At 44.4% G+C, this 16,439-nt stretch overlaps 1 protein-coding gene across 2 annotated transcripts in view; it reads right to left on the reverse strand.

Moving 5' to 3' along the window:
- LOC121001914 overlaps positions 1-16,439 on the reverse strand; it is a 121,514-nt gene that overhangs the window by 30,167 nt on the left and 74,908 nt on the right. Inside the window, exon 12 of one of the 2 annotated variants that reach the window (XM_040433152.1) lies at positions 1,040-1,195. In XM_040433152.1, coding sequence (XP_040289086.1) covers positions 1,071-1,195 — 125 coding nt within the window. In that variant the 3' untranslated portion in view covers positions 1,040-1,070. Of the gene's footprint in view, positions 1-1,004; positions 1,196-16,439 lie in introns of both variants that reach the window. The other variant, XM_040433153.1, reaches the window with a different exon arrangement.

Below are 16,439 nucleotides of genomic sequence, written 5' to 3' on the forward strand. Positions count from 1 at the left end.
AATTTGGAGCAGTACATCAACCTACCTGGTACCTTGACCAGATCCAAAACAGGATCAGAGATGTATGGTGGTAAAACTCCTTAACTGTGGTTTCACTTGTGTCATATTTTTGCAGTGTGCCAAAGGTTTACAATACAGATCTTGGCGTTCCTCCTCAATTAAATAACTTCCTACCTTTCTATATACTGACAGATTTAACATAAGCAATCATCGAAAATATAGAGTCCTATGTATATAAAAAAAAAGAAAAACATAAATTGCATCACACAAAATAAAAGAAAAAAAAAATAAATTTTAAAAAAGTAACAAAATACTCCTGATTGAAGATCAAATATAGTGTAATAGGGGCATAATGGAGAGTGTTCAGACATGTAAAGGCACTGGTAATCAGCCTGGCATCGACCATGTTGCGCATGCGCAAGTAAGTGTGCCGACTCATGAGGGAGCTACAAGATTCAGCAGCTCGCCGACATCACAGGTGAGTGAATCAAAGTCATCAACTGACGAATCAATACTGCTGCAACTCTCCCACATTGGCTTGAACATTTATCAACTCTGAATGAACCAGCATAGAATGTGCACTAATATTGGATTTTTGTCTTCTGAGATTATTTTTTACCGGACTACATGAAATAATATAAGTTTTTTTTTGCATGAGCTACGCAATTAGGTTTAAATTAGGCACCGTGACTGTGAACTGCGTGTTATTTATCTTTTAGATTTTATCTGGATATTTATGTATGATTTAATAAATTGCATATTGTCATTTTGCTGTGAGCCAGTCATCTGTATATACCTGTAATTCTTAGTGTACGTTCACAAATGCGGAAGCAGATCTGGCAGGCTGCCGCATTGACTATAATGGGGTCCTGCAGTGATCCGGTTGCTTTCCAACATAAATGCTGGGTTTCAGCCAGGCAAAACACATTACATGCAACAGTTTTTGTACAGCCGACAGTCGCCATTTGTGCTAGATCATGCCACAGATGTGAATGTACCCTTACCCAATGAAACTTGGTGCTTTTCCAAAAATGCTTACCCTAACAACTGTTTCACAGCTTTGTGACACTTTAGTCAGAGCATTGAGCTGTGAGAGGTCTGCAGAATAGATCAGTTTCCCGTTTGTAGCATCCTGCTTCTTCACATGGGCTCACAGCTGTGCGTCTTTCACTGTTATGTCCTATCACTGTTATACCTGCAGATACATACAATCATTAGTTGTGACTAGGGATGAGCGAATCGACTTCGGATGAAACATCCAAAGTCGATTCGCATAAAACTTTGTTTGAATACTGTACGGTGCGAACCAGAGTTTGGGAAATGTTTTTTACAGCATAAATCAATTTCTGAAGTTATTATGCGAAGTCTCGCGAGACTTCGCAAAATAATAACTTTTGCTCATAGGAGCCAATACATTCTAAAACTGTACTGTACAGTATTCAAATGAAGTTTTATGCGAATCGACTTAGGATGTTTCATATGAAGTCGATTTGCTCCTTCCTAGTTGTGACACAAGAGTAAAATAATATGGAGCGTTTATACCACTCTATCGCCAAGTTACAAAAGCCATGTTGAAATATTAGCCATATTACTTTCCTGTGGTGTTTGGAGAACAACTCATATTCAGTATAACCGCACTATTCCCAGTGATACCCTAGCCATTTATTTCTTAAAGTGTAACTGCCATTTCACTACTAAAAATGAAATTCCTAACATATGTAATGCTGAAGGAAAGGTAATTATGAAGCTTTATTTTTCAGTTAATTTTACCTTTCTGATGTCTGAATTCAGCCCTTAGCAACCCTATTTCTCTGTGCCTCTATTTCAGCATCTTCCTAAGATGGCCTCTGCTGCACTTCCTGTGGTGATCTCAACCATGTCCTCGAGGCCATCCTGCATTTCCCTCACTTCCCATAACCACTTGCTCTCCTCACATGAACTAGCAGGATAAATCAGAATGCGGATAACTTCCCCCACTACCCCAGAGCAGTGTGTATCCTCTCATATACAGCTAACCCGAGAGAAGCCCTGCAATTACATTTTTTTTAATAGTCTATTTGCTATTGTAACCTGTGCTGCTTTCCCTCTGATGTTTTTACTTTACTGACCTTATCTACAGCATGATCCCTGTAATGTATATCTAATATATAAAGCTGAGTGTATATGTGTGTGTGTGTGTGTGTGTGTGCGTATGTACAGTGGGATGCGAAAGTTTGTTAATCGTCATGATTTTCCTGTATAAATCGTTGGTTGTTACGATAAAAAATGTCAGTTAAATATATCATATAGGAGACACACAGTGATATTTGAGAAGTGAAATGAAGTTTATTGGATTTACAGAAAGTGTGCTATAATTGTTTAAACAAAATTAGGCAGGTGCATAAATTTGGGCACTGTTGTCATTTTATTTATTCCAGAACCTTTAGAACTAATATTTGGAACTCAAATTGGCTTGGTAAGCTCAGTGACCCCTGACCTACATACACAGGTGATCCAATTATGAGAAAGAGTATTTAAGGGGGTCAATTGTAAGTTTCCCTCCTCTTTTAATTTTCTCTGAAGAGTAGCAACATGGGGGTCTCAAAACAACTCTCAAATGACCTGAAGACAAAGATTGTTCACCATCATGGTTTAGGGGAATAAAAAACACAATGTCTCTGCGTAGGAAATCAGTCCCCTCAAGTGCTGCAAATCCCAAGACAGTGTGGGAAAAAAGTCAGTGGAACAAATGATAGGGAAAAGGATTGCGCTGCAAGAAAAGATTCTTTTAAATATTCCTATTATCTTCTCAAATTCGGAAAAATCTTCAGTTGGATGGGACCACATTCAATACTTTTCAACAGTTGCATGGAAACAAGGATAACTTATACTGCGCACAGAAAGAGACCAGTGTGTCTTCAATCAAGGAGCTCTAGTTGTAAGATCAGCAAGAACCAGGAGCCGCTTATAGGGAGATGTTTGGTCCGAACTCCGATCTCACTGGATGAGCGTCACTTCAAGATGACAACTGTCTCACACTTCCATAGTGCTCGGAAGGGAAGGAAAGCGCAAAAATAGTGAAGTACGTCTCAACGATTACAAATGAAAATGGTTTATTGTACTTACAAAAATACAAGGATAAAAACGTGTTTAAGAACAAGGTATGTTGCCCGACCCGGGTTTCGCCATAATGCTTCGTCTGGGGCATTATGGCGAAACCCGGGTCGGGCAACATACCTTGTTCTTAAACACGTTTTTATCCTTGTATTTTTGTAATACACCTGCCTAATTTTGTTTAAACAATTATAGCACACTTTCTGTAAATCCAAAAAACTTCATTTCCCTTCTCAAATATCACTGTGTGTGTCTCCTATATGATATATTCAACTAACATTTTTTATCGTAACAACCAATGATTTATACAGGAAAATCATGACGATTAACAAGGTTGCCCAAACTTTCGCATCCCACTGTATGTACAGTAGAGACCAAAATTTTGGACACACCTTCTCATTCAAACAGTTTTCTTTATTTTCATGACTATGAAGGCATTAAAACTATGAATTAACACATGTGGAATTATATACATAACAAACAAGTGTGAAACAACAGAAAATATGTAATATTCTAGGTTCTTCAAAGTAGCCACCTTATGCTTTGATTACTGCTTTGCACACTCTTGGCATTCTCTTGATGAGCTTCAAGAGGTAGTCCCCTGAAATGGTCTTCCAACAGTCTTGAAGGAGTTCCCAGAGATGCTTAGCACTTGTTGGCCCTTTTGCCTTCACTCTGCGGTCCAGCTCACCCCAAACCATCTCGATTGGGTTCAGGTCCGGTGACTGTGGAGGCCAGGTCATCTGGCGCAGCACCCCATCACTCTCCTTCATGGTCAAATAGCCCTTACTTTCAAAGTTTCCCATTTTTCGGCTGACTGACTGACCTTCATTTCTTAAAGTAATGATGGCCACTCGTTTTTCTTTACTTAGCTGCTTTTTTCTTGCCATAATACAAATTCTAACAGTCTATTCAGTAGGACTATCAGCTGTGTATCCACCTGACTTCTCCTCAATGCAACTGATGGTCCCAACCCCATTTATAAGGCAAGAAATCCCACTTATTAAACCTGACAGGGCACACCTGTGAAGTGAAAACCATTTCAGGGGACTACCTCTTGAAGCTCATCAAGAGAATGCCAAGAGTGTGCAAAGCAGTAATCAAAGCAAAAGGTGGCTACTTTGAAGAACCTAGAATATGACATATTTTCAGTTGTTTCACACTTGTTTGTTATGTATATAATTCCACATGTGTTAATTCATAGTTTTGATGCCTTCAGTGTGAATCTACAATTTTCATAGTCATGAAAATAAAGAAAACTCTTTAAATAAGAAGGTGTGTCCAAACTTTTGGTCTGTACTGTATGTCCGCTAAAGGAATCCGCACCGTCGCATTTACAATCACAAAATTTGGCACACAGGTACATCAGGTGTCCGGGAAGGTTTTAGACCAGGTCTCAGCATTATAGGACGTACCGTTCCTGAGATATTCCCAAAAAATGCATTAGCCAATAGAAGCTTGGTCACATGATCCCTATCAGCCAATAGAAGCTCGCAGGCCGTTAGCCTCCACATACACAGTTTTACTCCAGGTTTCCATAACAACGCAGCCATTTTTCTTCACTGCTAAAAGTCAGCTTTAAAGGAAATCTGTCACCAGGATAATCACTATTGAAGTAAAGCCATGTCCTAATAGCACTTAGTACCTTTTTTCAACATGTGCCTTTGCTCCAGCAATAGTTTTTATCCTCTGAAAATACAGTTTATTTTGTATGCAAATGAGCCAGTAAGGTGCCCAGAGGGTCCTCACTCTTGCAGGAAGGAGCCCAGACACGCCCCCTGCCACAATGTGTCCACTCTCAAAAGACGAAACTAAAACCCCGCCCCCAGGTCCCGCTAAGCCACCCCCCTGACCCAGTTAGGCCAATATACAAAGCTGAGCGTATATATGTGTGTGTGTGTGTATGTCTGCTAAAGGAATCCGGCGTCTGATTTACAATCACAAAATTTGCCACACAGGTACATCAGGTGTCCTGGAAGGTTTTAGACCGGGGCTCAGCTCTCTAGGATGTACCGTTCCTGAGATATTCCCAAAAAAATGCATTAGCCAATAGAAGCCTGGTCACATGACCCTTATCAACCAATAGAAGCTCGCAGGCCCTTAGTCTCCATATACACACAGTTTTACACCAGGTTTCCATAACTATATATATATATATATATATATATATATATACAACCAGTGCCCCTATATACTAGTTATGCAGCCAGTGTCCCCTTATTGTCACGGCCTCGGTGTGACATTTTCTCCGCGCATGCTGGTTGCCGGTGGCAACTTGTTTTTATGCATGTGTGTGCGCTTTCCCTTTTAGGATGTTTCCTTTCCCTGCTTTGGTGTGCACGGGGTTAAGGTGTGCTTGGTAGGTGTGGTGGGTGTGACCTCAGGCCTCCTATATGTTGGTGTGGTGGAGCCTGAGTGTCAGTTTGGTTTGTTTGTCTGCTTGCTGTGGAGCTCTGCTCCTGGGCTGAATGATACTGTCTGTGTGAGCTATCCTTATTTGTTATTTTGTATATCTTGCTTTGTCTGTTGTCCCCTCCGGTGTGTTTCTGTCATTCCTCCCCCCACCTGGTGTATGTAGTTATGGTGGGGGTTTTGCTTGGAGGTTTGATTGTTGTATGAGGCTCCGAAAGGGGCAGGCTTTTCCGGAGGGGTTTAAGCGAAGACTCGCCTGTGGGCTTTTCCAGCTTGGAGCCACCTTCCATCATGGCTACGGCAGGTAAGTGAGGATTGCATAGTTATGTTACTGTGCAACTTACCTGCCGTACTGTTTAGCCCATGGCCTTCTATCCTGCTTGCCACTGGGCCATTTGAGACACCATTCATCCGTGGTGTTGGATGAATGGGTGGTCTCTGCCCTGTCATTAGGCCTAGGGCTTTGTAAGGATAGTAGGGTCAAAGGCTGGTGAGCATGAGCCCCCTTACCTTCTGAGGCGACTCATGCGGTAGGAGTCTAAGGTGAGTTCAGGGTTGCGCTAGGTGGTGACCTGCTCCCTGTTCCTTCCTATCTGGCATTGCAGTCTCTGCCTTTGCACGGTGGGGGGTTTCCCTACTCCCTGCCGTGACACTTATATATAGTATATATATGCAGCCAGTGCCCTTGTATATACTGGTTATGCAGCCACTGCCCCCATATATAGTAAATATATATATATATATATATATGCAGTCAGTGCCCCGATATATAGTATATATACGCAGCCAGTGCCCCCGTATATAGTATATATATTGTAGGAAGGTGCAAGGGTCCGTCGTTGATGGAAGGTATGTGTCACCAAGGTTCCTGACCTTGGTAAAGTAAGAGCCGATATTTTCAAGTGTCAGCTTCAGATAGTGCTGGTTGACACGTTGCTATTTTAGTATGGCTGTAAGCTGATCCGGGCCGGCTCTTACTGGGAATAGCCAAAGTGTTGGGTGGGTGGCTGCTTCCCATGCTCCAGGCCGGGTCTTTACTGGCCTATATCAAACCCAGCCAGCAGTCTCAGCTGGGAGTCGCAGGCTGAGAAACAGGCCCCTAAAGCCTTCTGTGGACCACAGGTGGAGAAACTGCAAACCAGGTGAATGTTTTTGTTCTTGACTTTTCATGGTGTGAGCAAACACCTAGACTGCAAAATGTCACATTTTGTTTTTCCTTATGTGTGAATAAAACACTGAACTGTTTAAGTTAAATACTTTGTGGTTGCCTCTATACTGCGTCCGCTAGCCTGTCTACCAGAGCAAATCCCCACAATATACACTCACCTAAAGAATTATTAGGAACACCTGTTCTATTTCTCATTAATGCAATTATCTAGTCAACCAATCACATGGCAGTTGCTTCAATGCATTTAGGGGTGTGGTCCTGGTCAAGACAATCTCCTGAACTCCAAACTGAATGTCAGAATGGGAAAGAAAGGTGATTTAAGCAATTTTGAGCGTGGCATGGTTGTTGGTGCCAGACGGGCCGCTCTGAGTATTTCACAATCTGCTCAGTTACTGGGATTTTCACGCACAACCATTTCTAGGGTTTACAAAGAATGGTGTGAAAAGGGAAAAACATCCAGTATGCACAGTCAACAGATCTCAACCCAATAGAGCATCTTTGGGATGTGGTGGAACGGGAGCTTCGTGCCCTGGATGTGCATCCCTCAAATCTCCATCAACTGCAAGATGCTATCCTATCAATATGGGCCAACATTTCTAAAGAATGCTATCAGCACCTTGTTGAATCAATGCCACGTAGAATTAAGGCAGTTCTGAAGGCAAAAGGGGGTCCAACACCGTATTAGTATGGTGTTCCTAATAATTCTTTAGGTGAGTGTATATGCAGCCAGTGTCCCCATATATAGTATATATATATATACAGTACAGACCAAAAGTTTGGACACACCTCATTCAAAGAGTTTTCTTTATTTTCATGACTATGAAAATTGTAGATTCACACTGAAGGCATCAAAACTATGAATTAACACATGTGGAATTATATACATAACAAACAAGTGTGAAACAACTGAAAGTATGCCATATTCTAGGTTCTTTAAAGTAGCCACCTTTTGCTTTGATTACTGCTTTGCACACTCTTGGCATTCTCTTGATGAGCTGCAAGAGGTAGTCCCCTGAAATGGTTTTCACTTCACAGGTGTGCCCTGTCAGGTTTAATAAGTGGGATTTCTTGCCTTATAAATGGGGTTGGGACCATCAGTGGCGTTGAGGAGAAGTCAGGTGGATACACAGCTGATAGTCCTACTGAATAGACTGTTAGAATTGGTATTATGGCAAGAAAAAAGCAGCTAAGTAAAGAAAAACGAGTGGCCATCATTACTTTAAGAAATGAAGGTCAGTCAGTCAGCCTAAAAATTGGGAAAACTTTGAAAGTAAGGGCTATTTGACCATGAAGGAGAGTGATGGGGTGCTGCGCCAGATGACCTGGCCTCCACAGTCACCGGACCTGAACCCAATCGAGATGGTTTGGGGTGAGCTGGACCACAGAGTGAAGTCAAAAGGGCCAACAAGTGCTAAGCATCTCTGGGAACTCCTTCAAGACTGTTGGAAGACCATTTCAGGGGACTACCTCTTGAAGCTCATCAAGAGAATGCCAAGAGTGTGCAAAGCAGTAATCAAAGCAAAAGGTGGCTACTTTGAAGAACCTAGAATATGACATATTTTTTAGTTGTTTCACACTTGTTTGTTATGTATATAATTCCACATGTGTTAATTCATAGTTTTGATGTCTTCATAGTCATGAAAATAAAGAAAACTCTTTGAATGAGAAGGTGTGTCCAAACTTTTGGTCTGTACTGTATATATATATATATATATATATATATGCAGCCAGTTCCCCCTTATATACTGGTTATGCAGCCAGTGCCCTGTATATGTGTGTATATATATATATATATATATATTGTAGGAAGGCGCAAGGGGCCGTCATTGATGGAAGGTATGTGTCACCGAGCACCGAGGTTCCTGGCCTCGGTGAGGTAAGAGCTGGTAGTTTTAAGTGTCAGCTGGGTGTGGATGATCCTCCATCTGACAGGGAAGCTGCAGAGACTCTGTTTTGGGATCTGTGAATTGGTGCCGTGCTAAAGGCTTGAAAGCCGCATGCTGGAAAACAGGCACCTAAAGCATGCTGTGGATAGCTGGGGGAAAGACTGCTAACCAGGTGAAGATTTTGTTCTATTGACATTGCATGGTGTGAACAAACACCAAGACTGTGAACGGTCATTTTGTGTGAATAAACACCGAACTGTTTAAGTTAAAGACTTTGTGATTGCCTCTATACTGTCATCTATGCAGCCAGTGCCCCTATATACTAGTTATGCAGCCAGTGCCCTATATATAGTTTGTGTGTGTGTGTATAAATATATATATACATATTAGTTATTATATAGTGTGTGCATATATATATATATATATATATATATATGTCAGTGCCCCTATATACTAGTCATGTAGCCAGTGCTCCCTATATAGTATATATATATATATATACATATAAGTAAAACTTTGTGGCACTCTGCCGTTAGTTGCTGCTGGAAGTTGGGTTCCCACCCCGTTTGCAGTGAAAAATAGAAACTCCAGCAATAAGGTTGCAAAAGCGTGGATGTTTATTTGGAAATGCAGCTGTACAATATAAGTGACGTTTCGGCCACACACTGGCCTTTCTCAAACTGGTGCCGCTGTGGGTTTAGTGGAATTCGATCCGAATTTCAGGAAAAATTCGATTTGCACCAAATACGGATTTCCTCACAATTTGAGGTAGCGAATCGCATTTTTTCCTAAAATGGCTGCTGCACGTGTTAGGAAATGGAGCAAGGAACTCTGGGAACGAGGCATCACCCACAATGCCATGCATGCAGCCAATCAGCAGCCAGCCCTGTGATGTCACAGCTCTATAAATAGCATCAGCCATCTTGGATTCAGCCATTTTCCAGTTTACTTAGTGCAGGGAGAGACATCAGCAGGCGCAGGTGGTAGAAAAGACTTTAACCACATTTATTTTGCTGTATAGAAGTTCAGGGAAAGGATAGGGAGGAATCATTCCACAGTATTAAAGCAGAACAGGGTTCAGTAGGGGAGTTTACAGCCTGGGTAATAGGAACAATCCTATTACACCTTGCTGCACTGACTAGGGATCCAAATTGCCATTATACAGCTCTGTAATTCCAGCAAACCGTTCTTGTTATTGGGGTGCAAGTGCTGTTTGATACAGCCATTAACAGGGTTTATTACAAGGAAATATATCTACATCTGATTTGCCCTTGTGCGGTGCAGTTATATGTTCTAAAGTATTTTTTGGCTTGTATTAGTGGGAAAAAAGGGCTTATTAGCAATTGTGTGGTGAAGTGAGAAAATTAGAGCCCTTTTTGGCGTGTATTAGTGGCAAAAAAATATATTATTTGCCGTTCAGCGGTGCAGTTATATGTTCTAAAGCCTTCTTTGGCGTGTATCAGTGGGAAAAAAAGGGCTTATTAGCCTTTGTGCGGTGAAGTGACAAAATTACAGCCTTTTTGTGGTGTATTAATTTCCTTTTTATTTATTTATTTGATCTAACAGTATGTCAGACAGAGAAGTGCCAGGCCCTGCACAGGGGAGTGGCAGAGGCCTACATGTTTCTGGCGCAGGCACAGGTCGCAGCAGAGTAAGGGGGCGTGGCAGAAAGAGTCGCAGCGAGAGGCCCGAGCTCTCGCTGTCATCTAGTGGTCGTGTCTTGACCAGCAACCCAGCGGTTCTTGAATAGTTGACTGTGTCATCCACTCATTCCCAAGTGACATCAGACACCCCCAGCCAAGAGTCGGTGGGTTCGACGGATACAACCCGTAGTTGGCATGGCCCGGGAGCAGGCCCTGCGCCCTCATCTGTCCTCAACTTGTCTCTGTCCTTTTCTGTTCCCTCAACCAGACAAGTATAATATGCTGTGGGCTCAGCTCCACTATACAGCGAGGACGAGCTACTAGAGGACAGTCAGCAGCTACTGGCCAGCCAACATATGGAGGAGACATCCGCCGCTTCATCCGGTAGGCGAGCAAGTAGTGATGAGAGTGGCGTGGGAGCTGGTAGCTGGGGTTGGCAGTGGTCAGGCTCTTGACCCAGAAACCGTTGAGGACATCAGTGACATGCAGACAGTACTCGATGATGATGATGTAGCTGATTGCACTTGGGAGCCGGGTGAATTAGGGGCTTCATCATCATCGGTAGAAGAGCGTGGCAGCTTGCCCGTGAGGCAGCGTTGGAGCCAGCAAGTTGCTAGCGTGGCCGTGAGACAGCAGGGTGGCAGCAGTGGGCGGTTGGGAGCCAAAGTGTCCGGGGTAGACCACCCGCTTCGCAGGAGCCTACCTGCCGGAATGTAGTGGTGCAGGGGTTCACGGAAGCAGCGGTGGTAGCAGTCAGTCAGTGCGGAGTGTTGGGGGTAAAATCACCTACTCTGCGGTGTGGCAGTTTTTTGTTAAGTCGCCGGAGGAGGTGAACATGGCTATTTGTGGAATCTGTGGGCAGAAGATGAAGCGTGGCCAGGGTGCCAGTGTTGGCACCACGGCCCTGAGTCAACATATGCAGCATCACCATAGAGTGGCCTGGGAGAACTGTGGCTCCGATGTGGTGGTCCAGCCTGCCGCAGCAACCACTGCATCACCCAGTGGCACGCACCCAATTTCAGGCAGTCAAGGCTGCACCACCTCAGCCGAAAGAAGCTGTCTGTCCTTCCCATCATCTGCTGGTCCTGATGCTCCTCCTCCTACTCCTCGTCAGTCATTCCATCAGCATTCGATCACCGAAGCGATTGCCAATAGACAACAGAATGCGTGCACTCATCCAATGGCGCAGAAGCTGAATGTGTTGCTGGTGCTGCAGTCCCTCCCTTTCCAAGTGGTGGACTCTGCACCTTTCAGAGAAATGATGGCTTGTGCCGGGCCGAGGTGGAGAGTCCCAAGCCGTCATTTCTTTGCCAAAAAGTCAGTACCAGCCTTGCACATACATATATAGAACAGAAGGTGGGCCAGTCCTTGAGCCTGTCGGTGTCTGCCAAAGTGCACGGCAGCGCCAACGTGTGGAGCTGTAACTACAGTCAGGGACAATACATGTCCTTTATGGCCCACTGTCACCGCCAGTTCTGTGAGAAGGTCTGACAGACGTTCTTCTCTACCTCTTGTATGACGTTCTTTGTTTTGGTTTCACTTTGTCATCTCCTTTCCTTCTGCCAGGTGTCACTTATTTAGACTAATTGTCTTCCTTTATATTCCCTCCCATACTGCCTCACTTTGCGGTTTATACTACTTCCTGGATGAAGTGTTCACTGCTGGAGGCTGCTGCTGTTTGCTCAGATAAGTCTTTTCCTTTATTGTGTTTCCTTGCTGGCTTGATTCTAGGTGACCCTGACTCCGTCCGTATTAAGTACAGGGAGCCGGTTGTTGTGTCCCCTCACCATTATAGGGTTTTCAGGTGTCACACAGTCTTAGGTACGTGGACATGCAATCATCTACCATTGAGACCCTTGCTTGTGCTTAGCAGTCAGGGAGAGCTCTTAGGGTTTTATTGGGCTCACCTATGTGCTTCTTAGTTTGGGATCAAGCCAGTCGGTCATTTATTTATAAGTTCCAGCTATCTGCAACTTCACCCGTGACATTATAAACCGCCTAAACCGTCCTAAGCATGGATCCGGTTTCAGCCTTGATTGACCGCATGCAAGGTCTTTAGCTGGAGGTAGCAGATCTCTGTAAAACTGTGTCTCAGTTTCAGGTGACCGGTTCTGCTGGCGTTCATGGAGTTTGCTCCGAGCCTAAGATCTCGCTTCCGGATACGTTCTCCGGGGGTAGTGAGAATTTTTTTCGCTTTAGAGAGGCTTGCAAACTCCATTTTCGCCTACTTCCCCATTCCTCTGGTGATGAGGAGCAGAGGGTGGGGATCATCATCTCGCTGCTCAGGGATAACGCTCAGCCTTGGGCCTTTTCGCTGCCGGTGGGGGCACGGCCCCTCCGATCGGTGGATGAATTTTTTGCAGCCCTGGGGCAGATATATGATGACCCGGATCGTATTGCTCTGGCTGAATCTAAACTGCGTCTTTTATGCCAGGGTAAACAGTCCGCAGAGATATATTGTTCTGAATTTCGGAGATGGGCAGCTGATACTGGTTGGAATGATGCTGCACTCCGAAGTCTATTTTGCCATGGTCTTTCGGAAAGATTGAAAGATTCATTTGCTTTTCATGATAGACCAGCGTCGTTAGAGTCTGCCATGTCTCTAGCTGTTCGTATTGACAGGCGTCTTAGAGAGAGAGAGAGGAGACTACTCTTTCCTGTCCTATTCAGCCCAAGGACAGTGGGGCTGTCTCATTCAGTGCGCAGGGGTCTCAGTCTGTTTCAATCCCCTCTGAGGAGGAGGCCATGCAGCTGGGTTTGCTTGCCTCTGATAGTAGAGGATTCAGCTCTCAGAGGAGGGTTTGTTTCTGTTGTGGGGGTATAAATCATTTGGCTAATGTTTGCCCCTCTAGGAGATTCATGGAGTTTTCTGAGGGTAATAAAAAAAGAAAAGAAAAGAAACCCTCTAAAAACTTTCCATTTGCTACTATTGGCAAGGTTAATGCAGAAATTGAAGGTTTGCCGTTTGCTTGTAGTTCCCGTTTTCTCCTACCTGCCAGGCTAGACAGCAAGAACATTGTTTGTGAGATTTTTGTAGATAGTGGAGCAGCTGTCAATCTCATTGATAATCAATTTGCAACAACGCATGTTTCCAGGTGTGCACTTTGGAAAAGGATATACCTGTTTTTGCTATCGATTCCGCTCAACTTTCTAAAAGATCGTTAAAGGGCATAGTTCACAATATCCGTTTGACTGTGGGTGACGCTCATGTTGAGGATATGTCATGTTTCGTCTTAAGTGGATTACCTACTCCTCTAGTGTTGGGGCTACCCTAGCTCACTAAACATAACCCCACCATTGATTGGCAAGCAAGGCAAATAAATGGTTGGAGTGAGTTTTGCAGAGAGAATTGCCTCATGGCGTCTCTTTCAGAGGTTTCTACCAAGACTCTGCCATCTTTTCTCTCTAAATTTTCTGATGTGTTTTCCGAGAGTGGTGTCCAGGAGTTGCCCCCTCACCGGGAGTACGACTGCCCTATTAATCTCATCCCAGGCGCCAAGCTGCCAAAATCACGATTATACAATCTCTCCCAACCTGAAAGAGTCGCTATGCGTACTTGTATCTCTGAGAGCCTGAGAAAGGGACACATCCGACCCTCGAAGTCACCTGTTGCCGCTGTTTTTTTTTTTAAAAAAAAAAAGGTCTTAAAAAAATGCTTCTTTAAGACCTTGTCTAGATTTCAGGGAGCTTAACCGTATCACGATTGGTGACCCATATCCGCTTCTTCTTATTCCGGACCTGTTTAATCAGATTGTTGGGGCTAAAGTTTTTTCTAAGTTGGATTTAAGAGGGGCATACAACCTAGTCAGGTTCAGGGAAGGGGACGAATGGAAGACGGCCTTCAATACCCCTGAGGGTCATTTCGAGAATTTGGTTATGCCCTTTGGCTTGATGAATGCTCCGGCCATCTTCCAGCATTTTGTAAACAGCATTTTTTATCATTTAATGGGGAAATTTGTACTGGTGTATCTAGATGACATTTAGATTTTTTTTCCTGATTTCTAGACTCATCGGGACCACCTATGTCAGGTCTTGCTGATTCTGCGGGAGAATAAATTGTACGCTAAACTGGAAAAATGTGTGTTTGCGGTTCCAGAGATTAAATTTCTTGGTTTTCTTCTCTCCATTTCTGGTTTTCGGATGGACCCTGAGAAGGTCCGCGCTGTGCTTGATTGGGAGCTTCCTGAGAATCAGAAGGCGCTGATGCGGTTTTTGGGTTTTGGGAATTATTCCTCTGTTATTAAGCCACTCACTGATATGACTAAAAAGGGGGTGGATTTTTCCTCGTGGTCGGTAGATGCGCTTAAAGCCTTTTCTAGTATTAAAGAGTGTTTTTCTTCCGCTCCTATTTTGGTACAACCTGATGTCTCTCTACCTTTTATTGTTGAGGTGGATGCTTCTGAGGTGGGTGTGGGTGCGGTCTTATCTCAGGGTCCCTCTCCTGCCAAATGGCAACCGTGTGCCTTTTTCTCAAGGAAACTCTCCTCTGCAGAGAGAAATTACGATGTGGGAGATAGGGAGTTGTTGGCCATTAAATTAGCTTTTGAGGAATGGCGCCATTGGTTAGAGGGAGCAAGACACCGTATTACCGTGTTTACCGACCATAAGAATCTGGCCTACTTGGAATCGGCCAAGCGTCTGAACCAGAGACAGGCCAGATGGTCTTTGTTCTTTTCTAGGTTTAATTTTGTTGTTACGTTCCGCCCTGGGGTTAACAATGTAAGGGCGGATGCCCTGTCACGTTGTTTTCGGGGAGGGGGAACTTTAAAGACCCGGGTCCCATTTTGGCTGATGGGGTGGTCGTCTCTGTTCTTTATCCTGATTTGGAGGCAGAGGTTCAGGCAGCCCAGGCAGAGGCTCCTGATCTTTGTCCTCCTGGGAGGTTGTTTGTGCCTCTCGCTTTACGACACAAGGTTTTTAAGGAGCACCACGATACTGTCCTTGCTGGGCACCCGGGGAGTAGAGCCACAGTGGATCTCATTGATTGGAGATTCTGGTGGCCGGCTCTTCGTAAGACGGTTGAGGGTTTTCTGGCAGCCTGCGAGACCTGCGCTCGTGCCAAGGTCACTCATTCACGGCCATTGGGTTCTCTCCTCCCGTTACCCATTCCTTCCCGTCCTTGGACGCATCTGTCCATGGACGTCATTACGGACCTGCCTCGTTCCTCGGGGAAGACTGTGATTCTGGTGGTAGTGGACTGTTTTAGCAAAATGGCGCATTTCATTCCCTTTCCTGGGTTACCCAATGCTAAGACGCTGGTGCAAGCGTTTGTTGATCACATTGTTAAATTGCATGGCATTCCTTCAGACATCGTTTCTGATAGGGGCACGCAATTTGTTTCCAGATTCTGGAAGGCCTTCTGTTCTCGCTTGGGGGTTCGGTTGTCGTTCTCTTCTGCTTTTCACCCGCAGTCGAATGGTCAGACCGAACGCGTCAATCAGAATCTGGAGACATATCTGCGCTGTTTTGTGGCGGAGAATCAGGAGGATTGGTATTCTTTTTTGTCCCTTGCTGAGTTTGCTTTAAATAACCGTCGCCAGGAGTCCTCTGATAAGCCACCATTTTTTGGTGCATATGGGTTTCATGCGCAGTTTGGGACATTCTCTGGAGAGGGGTCTTCTGGTTTACCTGATGAGGAGAGATTTTCCTCGTCTTTGTCATTTATTTGGCAAAAGATTCAGGGTAATCTGAAGAGGATGAGTGAGAGATATAAGCGTGTGGCGGATAAGAGACGTGTGCCTGGTCCGGACCTGAATGTGGGTGATCTGGTGTGGTTGTCTACAAAGAATATCAAACTGAAGGTTCCTCCTGGAAGTTGGGTCCTAAGTTTATTGGGCCTTACAAGATCTTGTCCGTCATCAATCCCATTGCCTTCCGTCTTGATCTTCCTCAGACTTGGAAGATCCATAATGTTTTTCACAGGTCCCTATTAAAACCTTATGTCCAACCCACTGTACCCTCCCCTTTGCCTCCTCCTCCGATTTTTGTTGATGGTAATCTTGAATTTCAGGTCTCTAGGATTGTGGATTCTCGCATTATCTGCGGTTCTCTCTGACATTAAGGCCACTTGTCTCATCACGGCTTTCCATAGGTCTCATCCTGAGAAGGTGGGCTCTGAGTGTCCGGAGTCCACCCGTAGAGGGAGGGGTACTGTCACCGCCAGTTCTGTGAGAAGGTCTGACGGACGTTCTTCTCTACCTCTTGTATGACGTTCTTTGTTTTGGTTTCACTTTGTCA

Source organism: Bufo bufo, chromosome 5 (genome assembly GCF_905171765.1).
Source record: "Bufo bufo chromosome 5, aBufBuf1.1, whole genome shotgun sequence".
NCBI lineage: Eukaryota > Metazoa > Chordata > Amphibia > Anura > Bufonidae > Bufo > Bufo bufo.